This window comes from Hyperolius riggenbachi, chromosome 3 (genome assembly GCF_040937935.1).
Source record: "Hyperolius riggenbachi isolate aHypRig1 chromosome 3, aHypRig1.pri, whole genome shotgun sequence".
Classification (NCBI taxonomy): Eukaryota; Metazoa; Chordata; class Amphibia; order Anura; family Hyperoliidae; genus Hyperolius; species Hyperolius riggenbachi.
Genome location: NC_090648.1, coordinates 292,512,647 through 292,528,399, shown reverse-complemented (window position 1 = coordinate 292,528,399; position 15,753 = coordinate 292,512,647). Strand labels below are relative to the sequence as shown.

Below are 15,753 nucleotides of genomic sequence, written 5' to 3'. Positions count from 1 at the left end.
TCTGGAATAAAATCCTTCTCCCTCCTGATCGGAAGGCACTGTGCAAACCACATCTCTTGCGAGCATATCTTTCACAATCTGTCGCATGGCCCTCCTTTCCTCTGGTATTTTTGGAGCCTGAGTGACAATAAATCGTTTGGGAGGAGGACTTGAAAACTAAATCTTGTATCCATTCTCTACTAGATCTAGAATAAATTTGTTTCTTGTTATTTCTTTCCAACCTAATAGGAATGCTTTTAACCTTCCTCCCACCTTGTTGGCGTCATGGCTTATCTTTATTTTCCGCTGCTCTAAAGAGCGGATTTTTCTTGGTAAACGCCTTATTACCCATCCAGGGCTTACGCCTCTGTTGATCTCTGCCCTGTGTCTGATTCCTCCGAAAAAACGGTCTCTTTTTCGGCTCAAACTTCCTCTTTTTAGGAAATGTAGTTTTCTTGCTGGCTGTCCGCTCCAATACTTCTTGGAGTTGAGGGCCAAACAACAACTTTCCCTGGAAGGGAAGACTACAGGCTCTAGCTTTGGAAGCTTGACTACCCTCCCAAGTTTTTAACCATAAATTCCGACGTGCATTGTTTATTAATGCTGTAGATTTAGCTGTGACCCTTAAAGACTCTGTGGCTGCATCTATGACATAGTCATTGCCTCCTTCCACAACCTCAATTGCTTCTAAAATATCTTTTTTAGGGGCATCCTGCTCTACCAACTTCTTTATTCTCTCTAACCATACTGACATGGTGCGAGAGACACAAGTTGTCGCCGCAGCCGGTTTAAAGTTAGTCGCACAGGCTGACCATGCCTTTTTAAGAGAGAATGCAATTCTCTTATCCCCTGGGTCTTTTAATCGACCTAAATCCTCAAAGGCTAACTCATTATCCTTCTCAACCTGGCTAAAAGCTGCATCCAGCTTGGGACATGATTCCCATAACTTAGCATCCTCTTCTGAGAAAGGAAAACGCCTTTTGAATCCCTTTGAAATAAACAATTTATCGGGTTCTTTCCACTGTAATGTGATTACATTTTTCATTGAATTGTGGACCGGGAAACAAAGTTGCTCAGAGGGCTCCATACCCATATACAACTTATGTAAGGATTTCTCAGAGATCTTTTTCTGGGGTATATCAAGGGTTGAGTAAATTGCCTTCAGCAATTCCTCCGTCTCTTCAGAAGCAAATTTAAACCTAGAAGACTTATATGCATTCTCAGGATCTTCATAATCTGACAATTCTTCAGAAGATTTAGATTCTGGTTCACCAGTGTCATGGTGACTATCCTGCTCTTCCTCTGAGGAATAAATTATCCTGGGAGATTTACTCGTAGCCTTCTTGGGTTTAACTGGGCGCACTGATTGTTGATCTTGTGCTGAGGTAGTTGGTAGACTCTCTCTAAATGCCTTAAAGGTCTCCACCATCTCTTGCCGCATGGTGAACATAAAGTCTTTACATGAAGCTGTATTATCCTCATTAATGATACTAGATATACATTTCTGACATGATGCTTTTGGCCAGTGTTGTTGTAAAGGTTTGTTACACAGAATGCAACTCCTGGGCCTATCAGAGTTATCAGACTCCATAGCATCCTAGGAAAACATACAAATAACATAATCAATATGTTTTATCCTAAGACCATCTTTTTCAGTAAAATCACCAGCTATTCTAAAATCATGCCATAATATAATGTTAATACCATATATATCCTAAAGGCCAATCTATGTTCAGCCTATAATATCAATCATATGAAGCCATGCTCTGCCTCAGTATGAGATTAATCATCACATATACTATATAAGTAACAATGACCATATAGTAATATTCACCATATCCTATAGACGCAGATTTATAGTTCAATTTTACCATATAACCTTAATCCTTATATCAGTAAACATTGTAAAAACAACCGAGTGCTATGAGTAATATAACCAGACTGCTTTACCATCCACCTTAACAGCCGCCCACATGATCAATATATAGCTTCTCAGGCTATAAAAAAGATCCACAGAGATAGGCAAATACAAGTACCCCCTGCAGACCTCCATTGACCAGACTGCGGCCTATACCACATCAGACCTCGCAGACCAGACGGGCGACTTGTCCTCCGACACTGCCTCTTACCTGATCTGCCGTCTTCTGTTTAGCGTCCATCTCCTCCGACACACCAGCCGTGTGTGAGGATGGACGCCGCAGCTTTTAGACAGACGCGTGATCCGGAAGCGGAAATGACGTCACCGGACGTGACGTTTCCGTACGTAAGGGCGGAAGTACAGGGCTGACAGCCGGCTTGCCCATGCTCCGCTCGGACACCCTGCTCAGCGTACTCCCGCCTAGCAGCTACCTCTCCGCCTCCGCCAGGTTTAGCCACCTTCCGACACGCGGATAGCCTCCGCCAAGACTGCCTCCAAAGCCGCCTTCAGCCTCCACAAAAGCGGACGCCGGATACCAGGTAGCCACCATATCCACCAGCACAGGGCTACATTATAGTAGTTCTCATGGCCTCAGCACTGCCTGGCTGCTGACCACAACTAGCTAAGAGAGCTAGGTGTTCCCCGGAACAGGAAACACAAAGAACTGGCAGGTAGAGATTAGAGGTGGAACTTATAGAGAGCTAGTCCTTTGTGTTTCCTGTTGGGGGCGGGCCCGAATCTCATATGTAGCACCTGTCCTGGAGGGTTATTGGAAAAAGTACTGTAATTGAGATCTATCAGTCTGGTAAAGGTTATAAAGCCATTTCTAAAGCTTTGGGACTCCAGCGAACCACAGGGAGAGCCATTATCCACAAATGGCAAAAACATGGAACAGTGATGAACCTTCCCAGGAGTGGCCGGCCGACCAAAATTACCCCAAGAGCGCAGAGAAAACTCATCCGAGAGGCCACAAAAGACCCCAGGACAACATCTAAAGAACTGCAGGCCTCACTTGCCTCAATTAAGGTCAGTGTTCACGACTCCAGCATAAGAAAGAGACTGGGCAAAAACGGCCTGCATGGCAGATATCCAAGGTGCAAACCACTTTTAAGCAAAAAGAACATCAAGGCTCGTCTCAATTTTGCTAAAAAAAACCTCAATGATTGCCAAGACTTTTGGGAAAATACCTTGTGGACCGACGAGACAAAAGTTGAACTTTTTGGAAGGTGCGTGTCCCGTTACATCTGGCGTAGAAGTAACACAGCATTTCAGCAAAAGAACATCATACCAACAGTAAAATATGGTGGTGGTAGTGTGATGGTCTGGGGTTGTTTTGCTGCTTCAGGACCTGGAAGGCTTGCTGTGATAGATGAAACCATGAATTCTACTGTCTACCAAAAAATCCTGAAGGAGAATGTCCAGCCATCTGTTCGTCAACTCAAGCTGAAGCGATCTTGGGTGCTGCAGCAGGACAGGGAACAAAAACACACCAGCAAATCCACCTCTGAATGGCTGAAGAAAAACAAAATGAAGACTTTGGAGTGGCCTAGTCAAAGTCCTGACCTGAATCCTATTGAGATGTTGTGGCATGACCTTAAAAAGGCGGTTCATGCTAGAAAACCTTCCAAAAAAGCTGAATTACAACAATTCTGCAAAGATGAGTGGGCCAAAATTCCTCCAGACCTCTGTAAAAGACTCGCTGCAAGTTATCGCAAATGCTTGATTGCAGGTATTGCTGCTAACGGTGGCCCAACCAGTTATTAGGTTCAGGGGGCAATTTCTTTTTCACACAGGGCCATGTAGGTTTTGAGTTTTTTTTCCTCACTAAATAATAAAAACCATCGATTAAAACTGCATTTTGTGTTCAATTATGTTATCTTTGACTAATAGTTAAAGGTTTCTGCTCATCAAAAACCGTTAAGTGTGACAAACATGCAAAAGAATAAGAAATCAGGAAGGGGGCAAATAGTTTTTCACAGCACTGTATATATATATATATATATATATATATATATATATATATACACATATACATACACATATACATACATACATACATACATACATATATACATATATATATATATATATATATATATATATATATATATATATATATATATATATATATATATACATATACATATATATATATATATATATATATATACACATATATATATATATATATATATATATATATATATATATATATATATATATATATATATATATATACACATATATACATATATACATATATACATATATACATATACATATTTTTATTTTATTTTTTTAAAGAAAACACAGATGGTCTAAAATAAAAAAAGTATATTCTATTGAGACAGCTAGTAAACTGTAAAAGACCCACATCATGAGCATTCTGAGCAATGCGAAGAATACAACTCTGCATTTGAAAAGGTAGGGAAGTGGCTTTATAATAACTTCACAATTTTCATGAATTAAGTTAGTGTTTTAGTTCCTGTTGTGAGACCAAAAATGTATGGTCTGCTGGTTTCTGTGATGTATGTGGAAACACCCCGAGTGTGTCATGCACTTTATATTACAAAGGAATACTACTGAAAGGTAAAAAGAACATTCTACTGCTGACCTTTACTGCACAAGGAGAAAGTGATTTGACCCTGCACTGTATATTCCCCATCAATTAACAGTTACAGAGCTGATAGACCCACTAATGGTAACCTAGCAGAAATGTGTGGATTCAACTTTGACATATTTCTCCCATCAGCTTCAGCACTAAAGCTGTCTGTGTCCCGGGGGGAGCACATTTAATATCAACACAAATAAGCAATTATTCTCCCTCTTTGAGGACTAGAGATGGGCCGAACGGTTCGCCGGCAAACGGTTCCAGGCGAACTTTGGTGGTTCGGGTTCGCCTGGAGCAGGCGAACTTTTGTGGAAGTTCGAATTGCCCCATAATGCACTATGAGGGTCAACTTTGACCCTCTGCATCACAGTCAGCAGGCACATTGTAGCCATTCAGGCTACACTAAGCCCTGGAGCCCCACCCCTCTTATATAAGGCAGGCTCGCTGGCCATGACACTCACTTGTGTGCCTACTAGAGACAGACTAGGGAGAGCTTCTGCAGATTTTTTCTCCTAGGGAAAGATTAGTTAGGCTCTTGGCTTACTCCTGGCTGATTGTTATTGCTAAAATAGCACCCCTCAACAGCTCTTTTGAGAGCTAATGTTTTCCTGATGTGTTTTTTTTTGTGTGTGTTACTCACTGACACTTATACAGCCCTATCTGTTGCAGCTGGATCTTGGTAATTGTTATTATTGTACCAGCCAGGCCCTGCCTAACAATCTATACTGGGACACCTACCTATGCCTACCTAGCTACTGGGGCACCTACTTACCTATACGGGGACACCTAACTACCTATACTAGGGGACCAACCTATGCCTACCTACCTAAAGTGGGTCTCCTACCTATGCCTAGCTAACTACTGAGACACCTACCTATGCCTACCTACCTATACTGGGTCTCCTACCTATGCCTAGCTAACTACTGAGGCACCTACCTATGCCTACCTACCTATACTGGGACTCCTACCTATGCCTGGCTAACTACTGGGACACCTACCTATACCTACCTACCTATACTGGGTCTCCTGCCTATGCCTAGCTAACTACTGAGGCACCTACCTATGCCTACCTACCTATACTGGGACTCCTACCTATGCCTACCTACATACAAGAAGATAATAAGGTCGTTGGTTCATTGTGGACAGACCAAATTTGATCAGCTGGACAGTCACTGTTCTATCATTGAGCTACCACAGCCCGGCGACCATATGGGCTGGAAAACTGCCACGGCCTGCACTCTGGCCATGTTGCGCATCAGTCCAGCACGGCCGTCACTACGCAAACAGCTGTTTGCGGTGCGTTACACAGTGAGTTTGGTGTGTCAGTGTGAAGCAGAACTCTAATTACACTCCCTGATTGATGTATACACATGCAAGATGTTTGAAAGCACTTTAGGCCTGAAATTTAGCATTCAATGTGATTTCTGCCCTTAAAACACTGCTTTGCGTCACACCCAGATTTTTCCCCGGGACTTTGGCCATGTATCCCACTCCGCCATGCCCCCCTCCAGGTGTTAGACCCCTTGAAACATCTTTTCCATCACTTTTGTGACCAGCATAATTTTTTTCTATTTTTCAAAGTTCGCATCCCCATTGAACTCTATTGCGGTTCGCAAACTTTTCCGCGAACCGAACCTTCAGCGAAGGTTCGCGAACCTAAAATCGGAGGTTCAGCCCATCTCTATTGAGGGCTATTCCGGTCCTCCTCCCATTCAGTGTCCCATGGGCAATGTGTCTTTAGCATGTAGTGTGGTTGGTGGTCTAGGGGGTAAATCAGATACCTACTACACACTGAGACCTGGGTTCAAATCCCGGCCAAGGTATGTAAGCTGGCTTTTAAAAAAGTACAAATCCTTTATCATGCTACTTTTTCTATTGTATTGATCATAATGGTACATGCTAGGCCAGATTTAGCATGTAGTGTGGTTGGTGGTCTAGAGGGTAAGTCAGATACCTACTACACACTGAGACCTGGGTTAAATCCCGGCCAAGGGATGTAAGCTGTTTTGAAAAACTGCATTTCCCTACAGGATGATACTAGAGGATGGATGGATGGATGGATGGATGAGGAGGGAGAGTTTTTAAAACATTTCCGACGGAATCCGGAATTCCGCGGAATTTCATACAAATCCAGCAGTTTTCATAGCGACTGAATTTATCATTGACTGAATCCATGAATTCCGGCGGAATGGAATTTGCTAGTTCCGATCATCCCTACTCATACACTGCCCATCATGACGGAGTAGTCATGATGGGCAGTGTATGAGTAATGTTATCCTCAATTGAAAAGAACACAGTGCTCAAATATAGGCAAATAGCACGTTCATTTATCAAGGCTATTTGATAAAAAAATTCATGAAATCATCTAAGGAAGCAAGAAAAGAGGAAGGAAAAGTAGGGTATACAAAGAAGAGGAAATGGTAATCAAGGGTAGAGGTATAAACAAGGACAGAATGTACAAAGTCAGACTATGTGGTGGCTTTCAGGGGTTACTGAAACAAACTGTAAATTAATCTAACTGGAACCCGTTCAGCGTGTGTTGTGAAAATTAATAGATTTTCTATCATTAGCACCACAGATACTACTTCAGTACCAAATTGAAATCCACTCTTGTGAAATACCAAAGGAGTCTCTTAGACACCTTAGTCCCTGCACTGCCTCCCAACAACCCAGAAGCATACATTAAAGAGACACTGAAGCGGAAAAAAAATTATGATATTATGATTTGTATGTGTAGTACAGCTAAGAAATAAAACATTAACATCAGATACATCAGTCTAATTGTTTCCAGTACAGGAAGAGTTGAGAAACTCCAGCTGTTATCTCTATGCAAAAAAGCTATTAAGCTCTCCGACTAAGTTAGTCGTGGAGAGGGCTGTTATCTGACTTTTATTATCTCAACTGTAATTGAACTGTTTACTTTTCCTCTGCCAGAGGAGAGTTCATTAGTTCACAGACTGCTCTGAAAGACTCATTTTGAATGCTGAGTGTTGTGTAATCTGCACATATTATAGAATGATGCAATGTTAGAAAAAACACTATATACCTGAAAATAAAAGTATGAGAATATTTTCTTTCCTGCTAATTTTCTAGTAATTATTCATAGTACACAACCAATTCATTATATCATTTTTTTTTTCCGCTTCAGTGTCTCTTTAAGCACTCTCCACATTTAGTAGCTTAACATGCATTAAAAATGTAACTACATGTTTGTGATTTTGCAAATGACATTATACAACTATAATTGTAAAGGGAATTGATGGCCTAGAAAAGACTACTGTGGCTTACAGCAATTATATAAAAAGTGTTTGGCTAGGTGTCTTCATTAATGATACAATATAATACAAATTAGGCTTTGCACACAACCAAGTTGAATGCTATGTGAATTGTCCTACTACAGAGCAGTATGTGCAGCTCCAGATAAAGAATTAATGCACCACACCTGCCATTAGACAGTTGTGTGCGCCAATCATTCACTACCTCTGAAAAAATGGACATCAACATTTCCAGTTGTCCCCACAGCATGTCCCAGTTTTTCAGTACTTCCCAGAGTGTGTCCTAGCTTTCCAGTTCCCCTCATAGTACCCAGATGTGTAGGACACCCTCTTACTTTGTCCAGCTTTGTAGGTCCCAAATCCCGTGCCAAGACTCTAACCTCACCGTCCTGACTGAGAAAGACTAAAGGCTCATACACACATCAGACTATAGTCTTTGGAAAATGAAAGATCACAGACCAATCTTACCACCCTTCATGTAGTATGAGAGCCATACTCTACACAGTCTTTTCTATGGAGCTGAACTCCACATTAGAAAAAAATCTTTGCAAGATGCTGCACACACAGATGCTGTACAGACACAAAAGATCAGTATCTGCAAAAGATCTGTTCCTGCCAAAAATCCATTCCTGCAAATTGCAATGATAGTCTATGAGATCTGCAGATCATCATACACACATGATTTAACTGACATTCATCTGCAGATCAGACAATCATCTGCAGATCTGAAAATCCATCCTGGTGGATCTGATCTGCAGATGAATGTCAGTTAAATCATGTGTGTATGATGATCTGCAGATCTCATAGACTATCATTGCAATTTGCAGGAATGGATTTTTGGCAGGAACAGATCTTTTGCAGATACTGATCTTTTGTGTCTGTACAGCATCTGTGTGTACAGCATCTTACTACATACTACATGAAGGGTGGTAAGATTGGTCTGTGATCTTTCATTTTCCAAAGACTATGGTCTGATGTGTGCATGCACCTTAACACTACGACTGCTGACCAAGACTAAGATTGAGACTGACTGCATTCTGTTGGCAAAGAGTGATCACACCCCAACTACTGAAGCACTAGACTATGGCCACTAACTAAGGATAGAATCACACTGACCACTAACAGGTCTAACAGTGCTTTGATCACTCCCAGGTCTGTGAGCACATTGTGATTGCACTGTGACAGCACAATAACTAATGGGACTGCATTGTGATAATAGGTTTACCTGGTCCCTACTTTCACAACGATATCTCTCCTAACAACCTATAAAGTGCTGTTCTGATTCTGCAGTAATTTGACTGCAGGTGCCCCTTTATCCCCAACTGCTTGCATTCTCAGTATCTGGACAATGGGTGAAGGCTAAAGAGGCTGGGGAGTAAATAGAATGGGAAAAGGCCCCATGGTGGGGGTACAGAGCAGAGAGGGCATGAAGGGAACATGAAAGGAAAGGGAAACAGAGTTGGGAGCAAAAGCAAGCGGGACCTACTGTATATTGACTGGACAAATGAGGTGGTGCTCTGAATCTCAAATGGCCCCTGGGTGTTGGAAAGGAATATCTTTGGTACATCACTGAGGCATGAACTGCAAGGCTTCAAAACTGAAATGGCTGATCATTCAGCAATGCAACAGTATTGAAGCAGATCAACCACTTACATTCCACATCTACATGTGTATAAATTGCTTTCATACCACACTAATTTCACTAATATTCTTCTGCTAAAAGGGCATGTGAAGACACAAAAATAAATAATTTAAATTTGCAATTATACACCTCATTGGTGTGCTCCCTGGTCTATGGTGAATCACTTAAGAAAAAACCTGAGCAGCACTGAATAGAATCTGAGCAGCAGCGTTATTTGCACATACTCCTATTTAACCACTAAGATTGCATATGGAGCAAGAACCGTTTATCCTGGACTACAGGACATGGCCATAAGGACTTTATAGTTCTGACATACCAGACCTGGAATACATTTAGTAACCAGGAAGTTAGCCTGGAGTGGCTCTTTTTTCCTAGGTGGTTTATAGTGCATATATACATGCGATTATAGTTATCGACTGCTAGGGAATGGGTTGTGCAATATGGACTTATGATGTCTGTTTTTATAAGGGGGTAGCACTGGGAAAGGGGTATTTTTGAATAGGCGCAGTATGTTTATAATTAATCTTTTTGAGCAATTCAAATTGGTGCATTGTTTTTGCAATATATCCCATTTGTATTAATTATTCTTATAGGTTTTTGGTGTGCTATCGCACACACTTGTTGCAGATTATTTTTATCCATTTCTACATTGTTTCCACCTATTGTAAAGCACTGTGATGTCATGTAGCAAATTTACTTAAAGATGTCTCACCATCCCATTTTTCTAGAATCTGAACGGTGTCACCGATCTCCAGTGTTAAGCCATGTGTGTTGGTTCCCCGAAAGCCAGCAATCACTAAAAAAGAAAACAGGATTGGTCAAGAAGTTTCATTAACATAATTTATTAAAGTGCAACTCTAGCACAGTTTTTTTTTATCTGGCTTTAGACAAGGGTTAAGCTCCATATACCTTAGTAGATGTCCTTGAACGTAATTGAAAACTAGTTAGAAAATGTAATTATGAAAGGATATTCTGGCAATTAATTCAGTAGAGGAGGGAAATGAATGAGGTTATAGCTTTTACGGAGTGGTACAAAGCTAGTGGTGGAAATGTTTTAATTGACTTGAGCTCAAGCGCTGAAAGAAAACAACATACTCGCTACTTCACAAATTATTTATGATCAACGAGATATCAGTCGCTTACCAGATTGGATAAACATAGGAGTAGTGCATGGCTAGCACTAGAACGTTTTTGTTTTGTTTTTTGACAACCATCTCAGTCCTTCCCTTGAGGATATTTCAGGTTTTGTGTTTAGTGTTTCTGTCACCACCATGCACACATTGTAGTAAGAACCACACAAATGGTCTAATAATTTCCTAGGGTACTAAACATTACACATTTTTATTACTGCCTTTGTCTGTTCTGGAGAGGACTTCATGACACTAACCGTATTTCAAAAAGCAATAAAAACTTGACAGCACTTCTAAACTTTTTCTACTGAGCAATTTTAGGTGAGTTTCCAACTGTACTTTAAAAAAGTTACATTTCAGCCAAAAGTTCATGGTGCATAAATGCTACAGATGTTCTTCACTTTGAAGTGCTGCTATAGTAACTATTAACTTCTATTATTAACAAATGAAAACATATACCTGACTGCAGAATTATGAAAACAATAGTTAATTGAACAAAGTGTGACTTATCAAGAAAGCAAACTTGCAATTTGCAGTTAATGGTACTTCATTTTCTACAAAAACAACAAACAACAACAAAAAAAAAAAACAGCAAGGTGGTGTATAGAAATTGATTGAAAAATATCTGTAAACAGTTTACCGTAAACGTCTGGGTTGTCAACTGCCTATAAATGTATGAACAGTTTGTTAAAATCAAGCACCTTTTATTCTCTCAAAGGACACCTGAAGTGAGATTGGTATGGAGGCTGCCATTAAATGTAAGCAATTCAAATTGCCCGTCTGTCCTGCTGATCGTCTGCGTCTAATACGGTTAGCCGCAGATCCTGAACAAGCATGCAGATCAGATTTTTTTTGACTGAACTCTGACTGGATTAGCTGCATGCTTGTTTCAGGTGCATAAAAAGAAGCCATAAAGTTCAGCAGTACAGCCAGGCAACTGGTCTGGTATTGTTCGATAGGAAATACATTTGTCAGCCACCATATGCTTCTTACTTCAGGTGTCCTTTAAACCCATTTAAAGGAATTACTTGCATTTCATTGACCATCCCTAGAAGGTGTGTATATACCGTATTTTCACCTGTGGTCAAGTCCTGGCACTGTGTTTAGCTTTAGTAGGTGGGAACACACACTTGTGGCAAGACTTGGAGGGAGCTAGGATGAGACTTGTGCACAAGGAACTCAATGTAGATGGGAATACAGTGCCAGAGCATATATTTAGGACAGGTGAGATACCCTTGAGAATGCACTATATACCATGCATTAAGTGGGGTGGAGATAGCCTGTCACAGCAGTGGCTTATTCCACTTAAAGGGAACCTAAACTGAGAAGGATATGGATTTTTCCTTTTAAAATAATACCAGTCTGACTCTCCTGCTCTCCTGCTGATCCTGTGTCTTATACTTTTGGCCACAGCCCCTCAACAAGCATGCAGATCAGGTGCTCTGACTGAAGTCAGACTGGATTAGCTGCATGTTTGTTTCAGGTGTGTGATTCAGCCTCTACTGCAGCAAAAGAGATCAGCATGATATACAACTGGTAGTGTGTAAAAGGAAACATCCATATCCCGCTCAGTTAAGGTTCCTTTTAAGCTATACCGATGTCAGAAAATGGCAGGAAGCTGGGGAACAGGGTTACAAGCCAATCACGTGACTACTGTGACTGGTAGTGACAAGGTTACGGTATTCAAACTATATATTTCTCTCCCCCATTATTGGTGTTGTGTGAGGAGACAGAAGCAAGCAGATACAATTCCTTCTCACTGCACATCGCACACCTAAAAATTAGTTTTGTACAGCACCACATTTCCAAAGCCTTCAAAATAAAAAAAAAGTCTGGTTTGAAACTTTACAAAGCTTGGACTACAGTTCTATAGAACAGGGCTTCCCAACCATGTCCTCCAGTACCACCAACAGCGCATGTTTTGTGGAAATCCACAGAGGCAGATAATCATCTCTGCAGAGACACGAATTACCCCACCTGTAAATGTGTGTGGTTTACTGTAAAACAAGTAGTGTTGGTGGATCCTGAGGACAGGGTTGGGTAGCCCTGCTATAGACAGCAGTAATTGAAACACCTCTTCAGACAGTAAAAGGAATGTTCTCTTCTCCTTCTCTCTTCCTGTTGCAACTTTAGGTCAGTAAGTGAGAGAAGAATTTGCCTAAAAGGCAAAAATTCTCATCTTCTCTTGAAATGTTTTTGGGAGCTTAGCTCATCTTGGCCAGTGTTAATCATTTTTACTACATTAGTATCAAACTGAATTTAGGTTTAAAGTTACTGCAGAAGACACCAGGGTTTCAGGAAATGTCCACATTCAAATAGCATGCACATGGGAAAACCTTAGTTGGGCAAACCTTAATGACTAACTGATTTGTCTGAAGTTTGGTTATTAAAACAAAAACGACTAAAACTTTGCTCCTCACTTCAAGTTCGGACATTTAAATAATAATAATAATAATAAGGGAGGTGCCAAATGGGGCTCGGCCAACAAAACAGCACAATTAGTTAATCCGTTGCACACTCATGCGCAAATACTTTCATGCAAATCAACCATCCAGGAACCAATGTGATCCCTGTAGCGAAGTTAAAAACAGGAGACTTAGTTACCAACTCCCCAACTTTTAATTTAGCTGTAGGGATGGCAATGGTTCCTGGATGGTTGACTTGCATGAAGGTATTTGCATTAGAATGAACAAAGTGTTTGTTGGTTATTGAAACGTATAATAATGAACAGCAGCCTACTGTACTTCACATATCAAAATAAGACAAGTTTTTCTTTCCAATAGATCCAATAATAAATCCTTTCTAAGACATGATTCATCTCTATTGAATATAGCACCCCTGTAAACTGCATCTTTCTATAAAATTCAATTCACATTTAGGTGCTTTTGAGGTGGTCTGTGGGATGTAGAGCCTCAGAAGCCAGTAGCTGGGTCAAATTATTAACTGGGTTTTCAGGGATTCCAAAGACGTGTTATTTCACACACTGATGGTGAGGTGTCATGCCAATAAATTATTTCTTGGCAGGTTACATTTGAAAAATGTCCTAACTATTGATGGAGTAAAAAGTGGCATGGCACTGACCCATCCTCTGTCTTGTTAGCTAAACACAAATAGTATTCCAACGTCTGCAGAACAAGCATATGCTGCAACATAGGCTTGGGATGTTGCACAACGTGGCCTGAGGCTGTCTACAATTATAGGCTCTCCCAAATGCATGCCAGATAGAGCAAAACACTGCTTGGGTAGCAGATGTTACATTAGCTGCTGAATAAAGGCCTACAGCAGGTATTGATTCCAGATGTCAAAAGCCAGCAAACCCGCAACCAATTAATATTTAAAATAACTATAACTCAGATTGCTATGCAATGATAATGAAAACAGGTTTGCAAGAAGAGAAAGAAAAAAAAATATTTATACTACAAAATTAAAGTGATCACCACAGTTGTAGAAATAAATAATTAATATTGTACAACACTTGCTTCGACAATGGCACAGATATCAACTCCAACTGAAATGAATTCATTATGGATAGTTTACAAAATCTGGCACATTAGCAGTTTGTTCCCAGCTCATGAATAGAGAACAAGGATTGTTGGTAGAAAATGCAAGGAATATAGCCATGCAAGAGACCAAAGCAGCAGCGACTGACAGGCCTAGCATGCTGACGTCCATGTGCTCATTAAGCATTAGACTCAACTGACTGAAGAGAGAAGGACACCGTGTGCAGGAATTGTAAGCTGGAATACATATCAAGCCCTGTATCCAGGTTACAACATAGGGGTTTTTTTTTTCCTTGTAAGAAAAAGTTAACGTTTGTTTTTGTTTTTTTTAACATAACTTTGAATTCATAACAATAGATGGGAAAATCCAGAAATTACAGGGGAAAAGCGTTACATTGCATGTATTTAATTTACATGTTTCATGCAATGCCCCAACAGGTCACTTCATCAGAGTCCTCCTATTTCACCTTAACAACATGCAGTACTTCACAATGCCCAGGAGAGGTCCACAAATTAGTAATAAGTTTGTCAACAGCCAAGCTGGTGCCAGTCAACCCAGAGGCCTATCCTAAGCATGACACACGTCCAATACAAGAAAGACTTTTAGACATAACACCCATTATTTTGATTAAAAAGAAATATCTGTAGGAGCTGTACCAGGCCTTTGAATACTTAAAGAGAAACCGTGACCAAGAATTGAACTTCATTCCAATCAGTAGCTGATACCCCCTTTTACATGAGAAATCTATTCCTTTTTATAAACTGATCATCAGGGGGCACTGTATGGCTGATATTGTGGAGAAACCCCTCCCACAAGAAACTCTGAGGACCATGTTTACTGTCTGTGAACCTTGTTGCATTGTGGGAAATAGTTTACAACTGTTTCCAACTGCCAAAAAAAGCAAGCAGCAGCTACATCACCTGTCAGCAGTAAAATTGTCACCATGTGATAAATGTCAGAATGCAAATCAGGGATTTAAAAGATTTTACAATGGGCAAACACTGCACTAAATCATTTATATATTATAATTGTAAAAATGAAGCATTTTTTTTATTACATTATTTTCACTGGAATTCCTCTTTAAACTTTCTGAAACAAGAAGACTGTAGTCATGCCCACACTGTCCACATGACCAAAGACTAAGGGCTTGTTTCCACTGTTGCGATGCGATTTCGGCCGCATTCCGACGCTTGTAAAAACGCATGCGGATGCGTTTCCACATGCGTTTTTACCCGCGATTTCGCATGCGATTTCGCATGGCAGGGTGCCATGCGAAATTAACCATGACACTGCCAGGGCTAAATAAAATTGAAAAAGGTGCGAAATCGCACGCGAAATCGCGGGTAAAAACGCATGTAACAAACGCATGCGTTTTTACTATTAAATACATTAGCGGCGATTCGCACGGTTTCCCGACGCAGGCGAAATCGTTGGCTCTTTTGTGCGTTTTTTTCACGCTGAAAAAAAACGCACCTCAACAACGCTACAGTGGAAACAGGCCCATCCACTTGTATTACATGTGCGGATCTGCATGCGTTGGACGCATGCAGATTCGCGATAGTGGAAACGAGCCCTCACTCTTGTGCTAGGGAAGAGGCTGGCTTATAGTCATGTGAGTGTAAAGAGCTTGTTACCTTGTCCCTCATACTCACCTGATTTGTAACCAGCCTCGTAGAATGTGGCAATGATCTCACAGA

General features: G+C 40.7%; 1 protein-coding gene across 2 annotated transcripts in view; it reads right to left on the bottom strand.

Moving 5' to 3' along the window:
- Positions 1-15,753, bottom strand: part of DOCK4 (dedicator of cytokinesis 4) — a 480,752-nt gene that overhangs the window by 345,033 nt on the left and 119,966 nt on the right. For both annotated transcript variants that reach the window (XM_068276501.1, XM_068276502.1), the window contains exon 2: positions 10,138-10,221. In XM_068276501.1, coding sequence (XP_068132602.1) covers positions 10,138-10,221 — 84 coding nt within the window. The remainder of the gene's footprint in view (positions 1-10,137; positions 10,222-15,753) is intronic.